The 18,792-nt window shown below is 43.0% G+C and overlaps 1 protein-coding gene across 1 annotated transcript; it reads right to left on the bottom strand.

Annotated features, from left to right (window-relative positions):
* Nucleotides 1–1,911: 1,911 nt before the first annotated feature.
* On the bottom strand, nt 1,912–18,517 carry grnb (granulin b). Its single transcript, XM_030755707.1, has 17 exons — nt 18,430–18,517; nt 18,115–18,229; nt 15,392–15,532; nt 12,514–12,654; nt 11,812–11,925; nt 8,840–8,981; nt 8,617–8,714; nt 8,275–8,404; nt 8,100–8,188; nt 7,478–7,622; nt 6,640–6,737; nt 6,260–6,496; nt 5,128–5,364; nt 4,081–4,344; nt 3,754–3,987; nt 3,048–3,296; nt 1,912–2,458 (listed from the first exon to the last, which is right to left on the bottom strand). Exons 2-17 carry the CDS (start codon nt 18,115–18,117, stop codon nt 2,312–2,314), a joined length of 2,469 nt encoding a protein of 822 aa, XP_030611567.1. The 5' UTR covers nt 18,118–18,229; nt 18,430–18,517; the 3' UTR covers nt 1,912–2,311.
* Nucleotides 18,518–18,792: the final 275 nt, after the last annotated feature.

The following is an 18,792-nucleotide window of genomic DNA, read 5'->3' as shown; positions in this document are numbered from 1 at the left end:
ATTTCTAGCCTGCCCAGCTGACTAAAGTGGGACACACACACACACACACACACACACACACACACACACACAGCTGTCTCTATGCCAGTATCTTGTGTTTACTTGAGTTGTCATAACAACGGTAGCAATGATGGTGCCAGCAACAAAGGTCACAAGAAGTGTGGGGGCTTGTTTTGGCTTTTTGCACAAGGATGACCTCACCAAATATCAGCCAGGCAGATTTAAAACCTCTCTCAGCCTCGAGTCTCAGCCTCCCGACCCGCTATGAAAAAGCTGAAATTAAGACTGCAGGAGGAAACCGCCTCAGAAAGGAGCAAAACGTGAACCTTTATTTCAAGACAGATCCAACTTAATTTGTAAAAACCTTAAATGACGTGACATTCAAGTCTTTTAAACAACCCCCCCCCCCCAATCAGTCTGAGAGCCCCTTCTATGCTTTGAAACTCTAAATATAGAAACTCAGAATGTATATTAACAGCTGTGACTCTCAATCCACCAATGACTCAGCAAGATTCTCCTGTATGTCTGTTATAAAGCTGCAGATCAGTGTTACACAAACAAGATCTTCCAAAGATGCAACTCCTGCTGACGAAGGCACAAGCTGTTTTTAAATGGTCATCGTTCCCGTCTGCTTCCAAAAGAGAAAAACTAAAAGATTCATATTTTAACTTCTGTGTAACAAGCAGCCAAAAAAAAAAAGTGCTGTCAAAAATGCAGCTGATGAGGGGCGATCTAAGACGGTCCAAGGATGGGCTCAGGCATCTCAGCTGATATTTTCAGATCACAGAGCGCACTCTGTTGCTTTCATCCGGTTTTTGCCTCCATAAACACAATCATCACTCTCCAAATCTGCCTCCCTGACACTTTGGCCCCTTTCTGAAAAATAAGCTGGGCGGTTGCCCGCAGGAGGCGAGGCATCAAATGCAAACAGAACAGGACTTCCTCCATACGGCTGATCATGTTCTACTACAATGACAATTTCAGCTTCCAGGGATTATTAAAAATTATTAAAGTGTATTAAGGTCCATTTTTTATTTTCCAGCCTCTTTCTTTTTACTCCCTAAAAGCCCAAATTCAAGCTCATCAGGCTGTGGTAGGTTTAGTTTAGTCCCTCTTCCATCACTTCCATTCGATCATCTTCAGAAAAGCTACAAAAAGTTTAAGTCACATGTTAAAGATGTCTAAGTGCAATAAATTTGATATTTTCACAAAATTTAGGTCTAAAATTCAGTTAGAGGTGCTGAAAACAGTCGGGAGCCCGGCCAACTTCAGATTCAGCAAACTTTGATTTTTAATTGGCTCATTCGCGGAACATTTTGATCACCCCTCATGACGGCCATCTCACAAACTGCTGTGAGATTAAAAAGACAGCACAAAGAAGAAAAAGTTTTCCCAGGTTTGTGTGCCAGTTTCTTTTGGCATTTTTGACTTCAGGTCATTAATTTTGAGACCATTTTGTGCCGTTTTAATGGCTAAAACCATCAGGGAAAAAAAAAAAAAAAAAAAAAAAAAAAAAAATCAAATTGAATCATGTAGGAAATGTTACAGTAAGGCAGAGTATACATTCATGTTTCTCTCTTCCACAGATGTAGATCAGAACTGTGCCATCACAGTTCAGCATCAATAATCCAAACTAAGGTGTTGGAGTGTTTTTCTTACTGGCAATAAATCCCACAAACTTCCACAGAGAAATGTCACATTTGGGAAAACAGATTTGGAAACGCCCCAAAAAGCTTAAAGAAACCTGATTAGTTTGTCTTAACTTGGTAGAGTTTACAGTGGTGCTGATCTCAGATCAGCAGCACACAGAGGGCAACTCTATAATTTAATATTTTATTTTAGCATTTCTAATGGGATTTGTTGCCTATAACAGAGCACCAGTCGTACCCTCCAAAATGATGTTCAGAGCAGTAAAGAGAAATCAGTTTAATGGGTCACAGCAGGTTGAAATGATTTAAAGCTGTTTAGGATCATCATCTAGATGACTTCCAAGGAGTGAGTGCAATAAATCTTTTTAAACCAGGATGTAAGCCAAGTTTCAGTGAATGGCAGCCTGTTTTCACCTGCTGCTCTCCTTCAAACTGCCTTCATTTCACTAAAATGCCTTCATTGCCAGAAAGTGACATTTTTCCTTGCATATATGGACAAAATCTTTTCCTCACACACAAAAGCTAAAAATATTCAGAGTGCAAAAAAACAACAAAAAAACAAAAACAGGATGTCGGGAAGAAGACATTTTTGTCCACAGACACCATGAGCAGTAGGACCTAACGGAGTGAAGACTGAAGCGCATCACTGCACCTCAGTGGGATCAGAGTCCGCGGGGGACAGTCTTTCTTGTTCGGTCCCCAAACCACAAGTCCCAGGTTAGCCGAGTGTGCGGGGTGCAGCCTCCGGCCTTCAGGTCGCACGAGTATCCAGCAGGACAGCAGTGCTTCGAGTCAGAGCAGCAGACCGCCTGAGAAACACAGCCATTACAGTGAAATTGAGCCTTTCTACCACTACACATGCAGTCTTAAAGTGCTTGTTGAGGGTCAAATTAAATGAACCAACTTCTATTATAGTTGAAAGAACAAAGCAAAGTTTCAGGAATTCAGGATGCAATCAGATCAATAAAAGGTTCACAAACTTATACTTTATGTCTTACATAAACAGAACTGTTTCTTTGCACTCATGAGACCATGTGACTATGGGCCTTTGGGGGAAATCACTATACAAGCATGCATTTGTTGCCCACAAAGGCAAGTTCCTTAATTAAAGAAAGTTTAAGTACTCTGCTGTTATTTTTGGCTCTATTGAAGACTTGTAGAATTAAGATTTAAAAAAAAAAAAAAAAAAAAAAAAAAAAAAAAAAAAAAAAAAAAAAGAAATCAATGTTTTTACTGAGGTCAGATCAGCAAAGCTGTAGGTTACTTTTACCATAGACTTCTAAACAACTGGACTCCATTTTGCAACCAGAAGATGCACCCCCTGCTGGCCATTAGCAAAGCACATTGAGTTCAAAACCTACATCAGTGATTAGGAGGGGGACCGACAGGTGAACGTACCCTGGGGGAGGGGCAGCAGCGCCACTCTGTGGCAGAGATCTTACAGCAGGTCTCTTGTTTGGAGCAGTGAAACTCCCCCCTGCTGTCACACACTGCCTCATCCTCTGTGTCCTTCACAGGCTGCGGCACTTTGCTCTGAGGGATGGTGTTGAGGAGCACATCGTTGCTCTTCTTCTCACAGGTTCCTATCTGCATGTTGCAGGTGTAGCCCTGAGGGCAGCAGTGCTCGTGGTCAGCACAGCAAACCGCCTGAGGAGGAGAGACCAACATGTTACATCCACGAGTAGTTTAAACTCAGCAGTTTTAATGAGTCCTTCAGGCCTTTCTTCATTGTCCATGTCAGATATACTGTTCTGATTGTTCATAACACTGTTAGCGTCACATAATGAGGTCAGTGTGCACAAGTAGCTAATAAGAGCTATGAAGAAAAAAAAATAAATAAAAAAACCTTAGAAACTCAAACATGGCCTAAATGCTGACAGTGGGACTTCAAATCCCAGAAATCAATGGGTCACATGTGAGGAAGTCCATTTTAGTACCTAATGTTGGCATAGCACTGCTTTAATGAGGACACAAAGAGTTGTCCATTTTAGTCACTTCTGAAACTGCCGCCTGGTTGAAGTGTGCACTGCAGGATTATTGCAGGTATTTGTGTGTGTGTATCAAATGATCAGCTTTGTGGAAAAACCCTTGAGGGTTCACGAACCTTGACCAGCGGGCAGCAGCCCCACTCTCCCGTCTTCAGCTTACAGCAGGTCGTCCCCGACGCACAGCTGCTCTTGTTGTCACATTTAACATCAATGATGGCGCCCAGCTCGGTTAGAGCGCTCACTTTGGTGAACCAGGGTATAACATGAGGACCCCTGGAGCAGGAGGACCGGTGGGGCTCACAGCTGTGCCCGCTGGGGCAGCAGTGGTTTCCATCTTCACAACAGACGGCCTGAGGGGCAACACGGGTAACTGAGACTCTCCCACGTACACACTCATAAAAAGGAGAACACATACACACACACACACACACACACACACTTACCTTCGGCAGAGGGCAGCACCCCCATTTGTGGTCGTTATCCATGAAGCAGCAGGTCGTGTCTTTGGGACAGCTGGTCTGGGCATCGCACATGTTCTTGGCCGGCTGAACTGGATCAGAAAGGGTCTGACTGGGCTCCTCCCGCAGGGCCGGTATCTTCCGCAGCCAGGCCAGGCTGAGGCTACCGGGCTTATCACAGGTCTGCTCGGCCACGTTACATTTGTAGCCTTTGGGGCAGCAGTGCTCATGATCGTTGCAGCACACAGCCTGGAAAGAAGCAGGAAGAAACGAGTTCTTTAACACGGAAATCCTTCAAAATATCAGGTCTCTCATGCTGAAATACTCCTGCTCTTCTCTCCATGAAACATGTGAAAAATGATTCATCCAGTCAGGTATATTAGTTTGTTTCAAGCATGCACGCAGTAAATTTGGCAGAAAGATGAAAAACCTCACATTAATCTAACCTGAAAACATTAAAGCATTATTTCAACTGCTGCCTGTATTTACATTAAAACTAAACATGAGAATTTCAGCAGCTGCTAACACAAAACCAGACAAACCAAGTGAAGCAGCTTTTCAATCAGCTGGACCATTTCTTATTTTGATGGAGTGATGCTGCTGGTTTAATTCAGGATTAGGAGAGGGAAGTGTCTAAATTACATGTGGTCACCTGGTAATCCTGTGCAAATAGGGCTTAATGGGTATGTGTGAACTTTCAAGACCTATAATGTGGAATGTGTTCTACAAGTATGAGCCTATTTTATAAAATACTGCTTACATTATAGTCTCAGCCTCTTACAAAGTCGTGTGGGAAACTGAGTGAGTGGGGAACTGCTGAGATTAACTTATTTATTGCAGTTTGTGTGTTTAAAGGGCTCTGCGTAAAAAAAAAAAAAAAAAAAAAAAAAAGGTGAACAAAACTCCTACTTTGGGAATTCTGACACCAGAAATAACCACAGCTGATAACAGCAAACACTCTCGGCTATTTGTGCATCAAAGCACAGCAGCGTAATGTGACATCTGCTCAGAAGGCAGAAAGGAGTCGCTGACCAGAGGTAAGGGGCAGCAGGCCCACTGTCCAGAGTTCTTCTTACAGCAGGTGGAACCCCATGGACATCTGGTCTTCTCGTCGCATTTCTCATCCTGCGCCTCCGAGGTCAGAGCAGGTACCTTTGTAAGCCAGGAGAGGGGCGGAGAGAAGCCGAACGGGTCGTCGCAAGTTTCAGCTGCCAGGTTGCAGACTCTGCTGTGAGGACAGCAGTGGACGTGATCGTCACAGCAAACAGCCTGCAGGGTACACACACACACACACACACACACACACACACACACACACACACAAAAAACAGACCAGGTGAGTGTTAGCAAACCACTGTTAGGAAGCTGCTAAAAGCTCAGCTTTTTAACATAACTCTAAATGTTCGTTTGTTTCATACTGGGGGTCTCGTGTTCTTCTGCACAGACTACAGGTCAGCTGTTACACATTTCAAGTTTACACCTCACACCTTTATTTAAAAACCAGGAAGTGAAACTCCAGGTTATAAATCTCATGCGAGTGTTCTGGGCTACATTAATTTAGCATCTTTTTCCAATAGTGAGAAAAACGTTGGGCGCAAGCTCCTGACAGAAGGGCCCTGCTGGAGTTTGAATCCGGGATGCTCGCTCCGTGGAAGCAGCAGTGCAAACCCCCGAGCCACTGTCTTAATTTAGCAGCCCTCCTCGGTATGAACCCTGCACTCCACCTGAGCTGTCAGATTTATTCAGAGCGGATGTCTCGATTTCCAAGATCACACACAATTTCTAACAGAAGAGAGCACCTTTACTTTGAAAGGTTCAGTCCTCCATGAGCTGCCTCTCCGTGCCTTTAAATTGCCATGTTTCTGCAAAACTTGTGCCTATACTGGATTATTGTGGTCAGCAGAGTACCTGCTCCCTCATCGGGTCTGCTCATTTTAGACCCACTCATTGCCAGTGCACTTTGTGGGTCTGAAAGTGGTTGTGTTTATGAATTAGTGCACCGTTACTAGATTACCTGCTAACCTGTCCCACTTTCCGCCCACTTCCTCTAGCATGCCCCGCTCAGTAAATCTGGCTCAGTTCTCTTGATGGTTTGAGCTTCTGTTGTTACGCTTCTCTCCGCACCAGATTAGAACAAAGCAGTCCTCCTTCAGTCCCAGATTACCTGAGACAGAGGACAGCAGGCCCAGCCTCCGCTCGCTGTCTTGCAGCAGGTGGATTTTCCAGGACATGTCGTCGACTTGTCACACCTGCTGTTACTGACTTTCGGTAAAGGGAAGACGGAGACGTGTCCGAGCATCGGAGTCACGGCGTTGCCTGAGGAGTCGTCACACGTGGAAGCTTTAATGTTACAAACGGTGCCGTGGGGGCAGCAGTGCAGGTGGTCCTCACAACACACAGCCTGCAGGGAAAGAGTAATAAACTCATCATTCTGCAAATAAACCTCATACACTGCCTTCATTCTCATGTCTGTAAAAGTGAGTTATTGTCTATTAACAGCAGTTACAGTCCCTAAAGGAAATGTGTACACTGAGGAGCTCGTACCTCTGGTAACGGACAACAGGCCCAGTCTCCTTTCAGTGTTTTACAGCAGGTGCTTCTGTCGGCACAGGCCACAGAGTCATTGCAGGGAATGGTGTGGACTGAAAGGAGAGCACAAATATCACAGAAGCAAACGGTTAGATTCCTGTAAGAGTTGGACTCAATGAAACATTTTAAGAAAAAATTAAGACGCCCAGATATAATTATTTCACAGTTATCTTCCTCTTCAGATTCTGATGCCTGCAGTAGCCCAAAAAGAAATTTCATTGCTGTCAATTTAGCTGGAGATCTGAGTTACCTAGTTATAGATTTACAGTAGGTTTGGATTGTGTTTAAAGTTCATAATTATATAATATTTATATTTGACAGCACTAATAAATGCTGAGTATAAAGGACCACTCTGGTTCCGCTATTATTGGTGTTTTATTCACCAATAGCTGAAAACAAGTCAAATTTATTTATAGAGCACTGTTCAGACATTCAGAGTGCTTTACAGAGGGATGGAAAGAGCCATTTAAAACATATGCATACATGTCATGACAAAGCATACACAATCACAAACAGTAGAAGTGAAAAAGAAGATTAAAGGTGTTTCCCTGTCCACAGATGTCTATGTGGCGCACTAATGTGTGTCATACTGCAGATATGATTGTCACTGTGAGGTCGTTCCCTGCTGCAGCCTTGGTAAACGCCGTGTTACATCAGCAGTACAACTATGGGAGGATGCAGTCCTCGGTTATGTCCCTGGACCACTGTTTTACCTGCATCGACTCAAAAACCACCACATTAAATATTTACACAGTTTGTTCACAGGAGCTGTGACGATGGCCGCCTCGCTCACCTTTTCTCTGCACTGCCTGCAACTCGGTGGCGGCTGCTGCCAGCGTCATGGCGGCATTTCTCCGCGCAGACACACAGGTGCTGTGGTACAGGTCGCACTCTGTGCCTGCAGGGCAGCAGTGGATGTGATCGGAACAACAGACGGCCTGAAAGAAGAAAGCAAATCTGTGCAGTCACGCCCTGAAGTACAGAACCCACAGACATCACCAAATGCTGCAATCCCTCCCTCGAGATGCTCTGGCAGGCCTCGTTTGTGGGCCCGTGCCTTCAGTTACTGTAATGCATGAACTCTTTGGTTGCTTTCACAGTGTGTTTTGGGTCATCGTTTCACTGCAGTTTCTTTTGGTTTTTCAGCCCAATGATGGATTCCTTCAACTGTACCTACAGCTCTTAACCTCTTACTGAGAGGTTCAGTGGAAAGTCACCAAAATCCAGTCAGATCAGGGCAGCGTGACAGAAGTCTACTTTGATTACACAAACATTATTCAGGAGTAGGTCATGGATAATAGAAATTTAATGCAGTATAACAAGTCATTCATGTCCAGGTATTGATTTGTAAACAAGATAGAACAGGAGTTTAGTTTCTAAAGCTGAGGCCATCTTTAGGCGACTGTGTGACTTACATTGGGCATCGGGCAGCAGCCGTAGGTGCCGTTGGTCATCTTGCAGCATGTGGTGTCATCAGGACACAATGTCTTGTCTAGACACACAACTGAAAGGATGACAAACAGGATCAACCACCAAAACTTCAATTCTAGTTTTAATTAATTCTAGCAGCAATGTTAGGCTCAGACTTACCATCATTGACTACGGCAGGGATCTTCTTCATCAGGGGCATGCGGGTCTCACCAAGCCTACACTGTGAATGCTTCAGGTCACACTTCATTTTGGCAGGGCAGCAGTGAAGGTGATCGTCACAGCAGGTGGCCTGCATGGGATTCAAATATCAAACAGAGGAAGCACTAATTTGGCCTCAGTTTCCCCCTCGTGTGTCAAAAAGAATTCTTATTTCCTGTTTTTGGCCTAATCAGTACAGTAAACCTCAAAATCGCTTTAACTCAGTGCCAAAATAAAGAGAAAATGCTGTAGACCGTCAAAGGACTAGCTGACTTTTCAAAGCTGTACAGCATTTTTGCATACCTGTGGGAATGGGCAGCAGCCGTACTCTCCAGTGATTAGTGGACAGCACGTGAATTTGTTTGGGCAGCTGTGTCTCCCATCAGGACACGTTACTGATCCTGCAGTAGAAGCACAAAGACGTGACAAAGAAATGTTAAATGTTCTGTTAACAGCACAGTATCATCTGTACAGAAGTGTAGAAACACAATGGCCTTTTTAATCGTTTTGAATGAAGTAAGCCCACCTGGATTCTCCCCTCTCCTTCTAGCAGGTAGTTTCTGCAGCAGGGGGAAGGACTGCAGTGAGGCAGACACGCACCGTGAATGAGCAACGTCACACACCGTTCCCTCGGGGCAGCAGTGGCGCCTGTCGTCACAGCACACCGCCTGCAGGGAGATGACCGTTTCCCAGTCAAGAACAGTGAAGGACACCAGTCTGACTTTTATACCGATTTTATTTAAAGGCTGGCATTTATAGTACCGTATTTTCCGGACTATAAGTAGCACTTTTTTTCCATAGTTTGGCCGGGGGTGCGACATACTCCGGAGTGACTTATGTGAAATTATTAACACATTAACCAAAATACTCAGACACTTGACATCTCCATGAACTGGAGCTTAAAGGCAGTCTTGCGTAACCTGTGGGAGCAGTGGATGATGGATGGAGAGCACAGGTTCACAGCAACCGGAAGAATGCGCCATCCAACTTTCCTGGATGTCATTGGATGGGTCAACAAAGCATGGGCTTCAGTGACAACCGAAACCATCCTGTCAGGATTCAGAAAGGCCGAAATAATTGTAACTGCAACTGACGTCGAGTCTGACGAAAGCAACACAGACGAGGAAGCGGCGCTTTGTCTACTACCTACGGAGTGTGCTGAGTTAGCATACCGTAGGTGTAACCCTATTCGGCCTGCTCTTGGTCTCGGATTCTATTAAACACCCCCCCCCCCAAAAAAAATGCGACTTCTAGTCCAAAAAATACAGTAATACGTTTTAGCTGCTTCCAGGAATCAATCAGGCTCTGATGGAACCAAAAGAAACCACAAAAATAAACCTCAAAGAGGTTTTGATGTTGATGCTTTGGTAAGTTAATTTGATCCATTCCTGACGGCGGGCGTCTTTTGTTTCCCCCCAGTTCCTCTTGTAATAGAGTTATAATTTGAACACGAACTCTTTATTTTCTTTACAATTTATAAAAAAAATAAAAAAAATTACAATACTAGCTACTATGTGTTATTAGATGCATAAACATTTTTTTTTGTACTGTGATGAAACATTAATGGTCATTAAAACCCAAACATTTCACGTGCTGAAATTCATCAAATAGGCCATCTCCTTTTTACTCAATCTGATCCTTGCCGATGCCAGTCTTGGCCGCTATTTGGTACATATTTATGCCATGAAGTTTGCATATTTAAAACCATACTAATCAGAACAGGGCCGCCTGCCTCTGCTGGCTCCTGTTCCACTCAGTCCTCATATCAATGTATAAAAGCAGGAAAGATGCCCATTCATACTGAACAAACATTGGCCAGCTTATCTGGCCACAAGATCCCTCTAGTGGTGGTGTGGGTGTGAGTTTGTTTCAGTTGAAGCTGGAATGAAGTGCTGCAGGAGTGCAGCATACATCCTGATTTCTTTGGCACAAAAATTTATGTTTCATTTGGCCATCAGCCAAATTGATTAGCCCTAAATTTTCATTTCTAAACATGCAAATCAATTAAGTAGTTAATTTAAAAAACAAAAAAAGAACACACACACACACACACACACACACACACACACACACTCTGGACAGCTGTAGAAGCAGATCCTTACAAGACTCCCCACCCCACCCCACCCGAGACCCTCATGCAGCTCAGCAATGTCTGCAGATGGCCGGAGAGTTGCTTGTTTGGCTCTTCAGTTTTCCCTCTAAGAGCTCCAGCTTCAGGGATTACAGGGAGCTGCATCACTAATTTCTACTTCAGGGATTCTGACTCCTTCACCTCTGAAGGACCTTCTGTGATTCTGACGTCCACTTTGGTCTGAGGACCTCATGAAGCAACCTTTGAACCACATGCTCACCCCTCCATGGATGTTCTGGGCAACTATAACGTCTAAGAAAACTCAAACATACAGTACAAAGTCTGCAATATACCCCCACCACCATCACCCTTCATTTCTATGGAGATTAAAGGATGCTCATCAGTTGCTGAGTTAGGTTTCCTCCTGAATGAACCAGAAAGAGTGAGAACTCAACTATTCTTTCCATGCATCGGTTTCATGAAACACAGCAGCCAATACTGTTAGTGACTCAGTCGTCCTAAAAATCAGCAGCCTCATGTTTGCTGCCATTTCTCAATATTCCAGTCATCTATTGTTCTCATGTTGGTTGTTCATGACTATCTGATTTGACTGTATTCAGGAGTGTAATGTGAGCTGAAATGTTGGCAGTCTGGGGCAGCATCAGATTGGCTGCTGTCAGATGGATCAGTGTCAAAAATGTGGTACAAGCCAGCTTTAAAAAGAGCGTCCCCTGCAGCCACTGTCTGTGCTTATGTTTGTTTCCCCCCCTTTGCACTTCTTCCATTCTGGGTGAAGTCTGTCATGCCCTTCCCTGTTCCAGCCCACCTGCCAACCAAACAGCATTTGACCTACACACAGGTCATCCACATCAAGCTGGGTGCCCTCTCCAAAGAGAAATAACACATGCAGATGCAACAAATCTAATGACATCCTTTTTGTCATGAATGTGATCTTTGCTAAGATTTTCAAACTGAGTGCTCATTCAGTGAAATGTCAGGAACTTTTTTTTTGGACTGAACCTCAGTGAAATCTTTTTTTTTTTTTTTTTTTAAATAAAAGGTTAATATTTTGAATTATTAAAGATCTGGGTTTACATTTTCAGCCTGAGCCTCATTGTGTGCACACATGGTCTGAAATCCTAGATGTGTGTGCGAGACCTTCAGAGACACGTTTACATGCAGATCTGAGCATACACACTGAATGAGCCCCACTGAGTCTAAGGAGCAGAGACCAGAAGAAATGCTTCACATTTCATTTTAAACCTGATCTAATGTGGATTTAACGGGACGGTTATTCTACCTACACAGACAGCGTGTGCAGTACTCATCAGGAAGCATCAGACCATGTAATACATTTCTTGGTGTGAAAAACCTGGGCTTGTGTTGAGCCAGTGATTTTAGGTGAGAAAGTGGTGTGTGTGTGAGACCTTGGCTAAGGGGCAGCAGCCCCAGGAGCTGTCAGGGAGCTGGCAGCAAGTCGTTGCATCCGGACACTCGGACTCCTGATCGGGACAAATAACTGCCTTCACTCTCTCCTCGAGCTGAAGCAACCGCGTCACAGCCAGCGCATACAAATGAAAGGACACCACATGGTCAAAAAATGAGGAAAAAATTAAAAAAAAAAAAAAAAATAGATTTTTTAAAAACATGCCTGAGGAAAATGTGAGTGGTGTAACTTTGTTTTATACATTTAGTTACAAAAAAAAAAAAAAAAAAAAAAACCCTCTTCAAATACTCAGTATCTGTCTTTGCCATTTTTATATCATTTGTCATTATGTGTGCAAGTCCTCCACCCACCCCCATCATTATGGTACATAAAACACTAATGATCATTAATCATTGCTCATTTATATTACATTTGTGTCCTGGCAAATGGCTTCTGGTTCAGTGGAATTTCCTGAGAACCTTCCAATAATGTAATTTATAAACTCTCAGTGAAATCCTTCCTATACATATTGTATATTTTATTATCGCTATTCTACTTGGCAGGAGTTTCATGTGTAAACATAACATGTTGAACATAGGTGTGTATTCACTGAGCACCAAAAAAAGAAAAGCTATTAACCATTTTGGTTACAGAATCTTAGCCCCTCTCTCAAATTAGAAAATATTCTGAGAGGTTTTATTACCTGAGGGACCAGCGGGGCCAGGCTGGTAGGCAGTCGGGTCATCCACGGCAGGGAAACCGTTTTATTGACACACTTCTCGTGGACCAGATCACACAGCGTGCCCTCGAAACAGCAGTGGAGGTGGTCTGAGCAGCACTCTGCCTGCAGATAGGTGTGAAGCAAAGAGATGGCGAGAAGATTTTTACAGAACAAACGTCATCTCCCCTTCAGCATACGAGCATCATAAACAAGTTTGAAATTTTGAGAATGTGAGAAGAAAGAGGCCCCAGCTGTGGAAAAAAAACCATCCTCCTTGAGCAGCACAATACACACAGTTCTCAGTGAGAGCAGTTTATGGCTGAGAAATACAGCGTCCCCCCCAAAAACTGTTTTACCTGCAGGAATTTTATTTGCTGATATTTTTATTCAAACGGGCTGGAATTAACATAAAAATGTACAGATTTCTGTAAACAGACTAATATTTACTCTAAGCCCTCTTATTTCTGATCTAGTCCCACTTTGTTCCCTGAAAGCAGGAGAACGTTTGAGTGCAGGAGTGAGGAGAAAAATAATGGACCTCCTCAGACAGCAGAAGTGTAAAGGTCTTTTTGGTAGAATTCAGCAACATTGACAGACACACCTTGTGTGTATTATGCCAGGTAGTCAAGTCATGGTGCAATGTCAGTCAACCCATGCAGTTTGCCTCTTGAGCAATAATTGTGAGCTACATGAGTCATCCTACACATGTCAAAGTTTCAACTTCATATTTTCCCACTTTTCAATTCAATTCAGTTTTATTTATATAGCACCAAATCACAGTCGCCTCAAGGCACTTTGTATTATGGGTAACGACCCTACAATAATTACAGAGAAACCCCATCAGTCAAACCGACCCCCTATGAGCAAGCACTTGGTGACAGTGGGAAGGAAAAACTCCCTTTTAACAGGAAGAAACCTCCAGCAGAACCAGGCTCAGGGAGGGGCAGTGATCTAATGTGACTGGCTGGGCTGAGGGGAGAGAGACAGGACAAAAGACACACTGTGGAAGAGAGCCAGAGATTATAAATGATTAAATGCAGAGTGGGGTATAAACAGAGTAAAAAGAGGTGAATAAAAAGGAAACACTCAGTACATCATGGGAAACCCCCCAGCAGCCTAGGCCTATAGCAGCATAACTAAGGGCTGGTTCAGGGTCACCTGATCCAGCCCTAACTATAAGCTTCATCATAAAAGAAAGTTTTAAGCCTAATCTCAAAAATAGAGAGGATGTCTGTCTCCTGAATCCAAGCTGGGAGCTGGTTCCACAGAAGAGGGGCCTGAAAGCTGAAGGCTCTGCCTCCCATTCTACTCTTAAGTATCCGAGGAACCACAAGTAAGTCAGCAGTCTGAGAGCGAAGTGCTCTGTTGGGATGATATGGTACTATGAGGTCTTTGAGATAAGATGGGGCCTGATTATTCAAGACCTTGTATATGAGGAGAAGGATTTTACATTCAAATTTTAAACCAGCTCTGTGTACTCGAGGTACCTCAATTTTAGCTGAAGTTTCAATTTATATTCCTGCATGTGTATAAACATTACAGTCATACAGTCACTGTAAGGTTGAATATTGTACACAAATGTTTTATCAGCCCATTTAAAAGAATGGATCAGTACTAACAGTGCAGAGATCAGCTGTGGCATTAAAAGCATCACAGGCTGTCCTGCCATCTAAAGACTGATTATTGGATAAAATGCACTTTTCTGCAGTGAGTAGTGTTTATAATGGCGAAAAAGTTTCATTTTTCACAGAGTCCTGTGAAAATTAAGTACATGTCATGACTGAATAGTGTCACCATTAGCAACAATAACTGAAGTCATTTTTTTCCTGTATGATTTTAATCAGTCTCATCACTGTAGGGAATATTTGGCCCATTCTTTACAGCTCATCACTCCACTCAAGTTTCCAGCCATTCCTTTATGCACAGCTCTGAAGGTTGAGGTCTGAACTCTGACTGGGTCATTGCAGCACTTTGATTCTTCTCTTTTGCATACAGTCTGTTGGAGAGTTGCTGCAGTGCTTGGGATCATTGTCCTGTCGATGACCCTGTTTGGGCCATGTGAGCTTATGGCCTCACATTTGACCCTAGAATACTCCGATATACAGAGGAGCTCGTGGTTGACTCACTGACTGTAAGGTGCGACAGAACTGTAGCTGCAAATCACCACCCCTCCACCACTGTATGAGACGTGTGTGCTGATATGCTGTTTGGTTCTCTCCAAATTTGCTGCTGTGGTCCAACAGCTCCACTTTGGTCTCAGCTGTCCAAAGGACCTTGTTCCAGAAGTCCTGCAACTTTGCAAAGCTAAGCTGTGTTACTGTGTTCTTTAGAGAAGAGGCTGGCAGCCCTTCCAAACAAACCATACCCATTCAGTCTTTATCAGATTGTACTGTTATGAACATTAACCTTTAACATACTGAGGCCTACAGAGTCTGAGATGGAGCACTTGGGTTTTTTTTGCACAGACCCGACCCTGAGGTGAATGTGCTGGAACGTCTCCTCCTGGGAAGATTGTAACCGTTTCTTCCTGTAAAATAATGGACTTCAAATTGTTTGGAAATAGCCTTATAACCCTTCCTAGATTATAAAAACAAAAAGGTTTTGGCTCAAACTGCATTTACACTTGCGGATCGATTAATCAGCTGCAGTTGATTAGCACCTGGCTGCTACTTATCCTCTTAATTCCTATGGATGCAGTACAGTATACTGAGAACTGCACAAAGTCCTGTGAAAACTGTCTTATAACTGATTAAAGTCAATTCCTATGGATGCAGTACAGTATACTGAGAACTGCACAAAGTCCTGTGAAAACTGTCTTATAACTGATTAAAGTCAGATACAGAAGTGACAGGTAACTCACGTGTGGTAGTGGGCAGCATCCGTATCCCCCCATAGTGTTCCTGCAGCAGGTGTTTGTGTCCTGACATATGCCTCCATCAGGACAAACCAGCGCTGAGCTCAGGGCCAGCAGGGCCAAACACAAGATCCCCGTCTGCAGAGTCTGAGCACAGGAAGCAGAGGACAAGGCTGTGAGCCACTCATACAAAACCACCTTATCACCCTGGTTTATTCTGGCTGCAGGAGAGAAGGAGGAAAACAAAGAAGTATATGCAGCAGCTCCAGAAGAATGCCAACCGAAACTGGATTTCACCACTAAACAAACCCAGATCCATGTAAGACTGATGGTTTGTGGTGTAACCTCATTGTTTACAGGCAGTGAATTATTCCCCTCAGCCTGTTGCTGCCCTGAACTCTCTGGAGGGAGGGATCATGATCACAATACTCTCCCTGTGGTGTTCTTCGGTGCTCTTATCAGTGTACCGATGGAAAATGGATCCACCATCATGATCAGACAGGAGGTCTGGGTGATGCTGCTTGTTGCCACTGAATAAAGCAGTTCCTGAGTAGGTCTCACTGACTGATGTGCCTGTGACACCCAAAGCAACAACTAGAGCAGAACCCAAAGATCTGAGGCCCGTACTATGGAGCAGGATTTGATCTTATCCAGGTAAGATGTGGGTTAAACCCGGGTTTTCTGTACTACAAAAAGGTGGTTCACTTCTTGCTAGGGCACATGGCCACAGTAATTTATGCTGCAAACATTTTCTGCTCCAGAGGAGGTTGTTCTACAAAATAAACTGGTATAAAATTACCACCTACTAACCAATCAAATAGCCGTCACTATTCCTGGAAGAACCGTTCCTGTGTGTGAGCAGGAGGGTTTAAGTTTTTTAACAGTGTCAAGTCTTTGTTTCCTGAATGAGCATCAGCAATAAATACTGATTTTTAGATGTCCCCCAAATTCAATTAGAGCCTGACAGCTTTGGCAGCCTGACGCATTTAATAACACAAACCTCGTTTAAAAGCAAAGTAAACTATTCATTTTCTCTTTTCCTTCCACATACTTCTTTGGGGCCACACGATAACAGCTCATGCCTGAAACTGTCTTAATACAAAAATGAAACATGTCTTCACAGCATCGTCACTCAGACTGAACGCCAACAAATGCACTTTGCTGTCGTTCGCTGTAACAGGAATTTTCCCTGTTGTATCCGTCATCCACTTATCATGTGAAATTAATTGTGGGTGAATGAGAGCTACAGTAAGGGACTTATCTTCATCTTGCTCACAGGCTGCACAGAATGCTACATAAGAGCCACCTCTGAACACAGACAATGCAAACTAAGCAGGGAAATTGGTGATACATAATATCGAGGGGTCATTTTTTCATGTGCTGCATAGCAGATGCCATGGAGATAAACGTCTCCCTTACACCAAACAGATTTCAGTAAAGATCCTGTGGTCCTGACTCCTGTATTCAGAGCAAGCATGTAGCTAGTGCTGCATAAAGGGGATAAAATATAAAATGCAACGTTTCAAACAGATGGGGGAAAAAAAAAAAAAAAAAAAAAAAAGGCAAACATGCAAACGGTCAGTCAGTCTGATATGAAGATACAGAGGCTGCATTTATGAAAAATTTGAGATAATGTCACTCAGAGACGGAGAACGACGTTAAAAAAAAAAAGATGAGAGATTGGGGACTGCATGTTGACATTTCATAAATGCCCTAATTTATGTTATCAACATGCACAGATCCACTGTCTCAAATATGATCTGTACATGATGTGCTGCTCAAGTTATATCATTTCATCATGTTTAAGGTCCCATAGCTTACAGGACTGGCTGTGATGTCAGGGAGTTCATTCACTCGAGAGTAGCAGTCACTGAATAAAAAAAAAAAAAAACAATAAAAACAAAAAAAACAATAAAAACACCAGGCTGTACCATTTTAAGTCACTGCCATCAGGCATCTGCATCAAGTGTAAGAAACCTCCTGTATTGTGAGATGCAGTAATTAAACTAAATATGATCTACAGATGAAATCTCATGGATCATTAAATTTATGACAGGAATACAAAGAATCATAAGGATGAATGTCCGTGTCTTTATTAAAACCTTGAGTGTCTTTGATACTGTATATTTGTATACAGTTTGTTATATTGGGTGAGTAAGTTTTATATCTAACCAAGCATAAAAAAGTTATTTTCTATGGTTATGTATTTTTTTTTGGCTCTGCACCTGCCCCACATGGAGGTGAGGATGTGTGTGGCTTTTTCCTCTTTTTACAGACTGGAAAACAGCCATGATGTTTCAGATAACATCTGCTTATAGCTTGTTGAATGCAGTTGGCTAAATCCAGAAAGATCCGTCAGCAGCAGGTCAGCTGATCACAGCCTGCACACAAAGAAAATCTGCTGGAACCCACAATACAAACACAAAGGTGACTTATTTCTAAGGCAGTCATTTCCTCTTTCCCGCCTGTCAAACATCACTTTAACGCCTGAACGCAAGATACTACTGAACAGGTGGTACAGTAAACACATTTTAAGCTTTAAGCAGTAAACGTTATCATCTATTTTAAAAGCAGCATGACCCACAACCGCAACAGCTCACAATGGAAAAGATTTCCTCTTAGCAGATTCACCTGCAGCCAGGAGTCAAAGTGTGTTAGAGCCTCAAGGAAGCGGTTTAAACTCAGCCTTTACAGATGTAAAACTGAACCAAAATATAAAAGATACTTACCATGATCAGCGGGGATGTCGAGCTGAGAGAAGCTAGAAAGAGCTTTTGAATTCAGCACAGGATGCTTTGCAGCATACTCTCGAAAAACAACCAGACACCGTCAGCCGACGTTAGCCTGTCAGAGGATACTGAGTCATGTTTAAGAAAACACAGTGATAACGCATAAAAATAACCTGCAAGCTCAAACAAGCGCGTTAGCTAAAGTTAGCTTTTATACTAGAAATAAAAGCTAGACAGCCAACAAAGCTAACCGGTTTAAATGCCGCTTAGCGGATTTTATTTAATCTGCAAGCAAAGCGGAAAACATCTTCTTACCTCGTCTGAGAGCGTTCATGTGCAGTGTTTTCTGAAGCGTCTACAAGCACAAAGCAAACACTGTCCGAGCCGAGGACACTTAAATCACATGACACCTTACACGTGACTCTGAAGGACGCCTTTCTTAAAGGAGCAGTACACGATGATTGAAGCACGCATGCGCCGTTCTACAACAACGCAGCGTAACAATATTAAATGTATTTCTGTATTTATTTTATTCCGCTTAATTTTAAATGCTTAAAGGTTCATGAGAACCTGTGAAAGTAACTACAAAATTAAATTACATTAAATATCAAAGCGGATTAGAAGGATTATATAAATTATAAATTGTATAAATTATTGAAATTTGCAGATGTGGGGAAA

This window comes from Archocentrus centrarchus, chromosome 19 (genome assembly GCF_007364275.1).
Source record: "Archocentrus centrarchus isolate MPI-CPG fArcCen1 chromosome 19, fArcCen1, whole genome shotgun sequence".
In the NCBI taxonomy this organism is placed as follows: domain Eukaryota; kingdom Metazoa; phylum Chordata; class Actinopteri; order Cichliformes; family Cichlidae; genus Archocentrus; species Archocentrus centrarchus.
The sequence above is the reverse complement of the archived record's forward strand: the minus strand, read 5'-3'. Positions and strand labels throughout refer to the sequence as shown.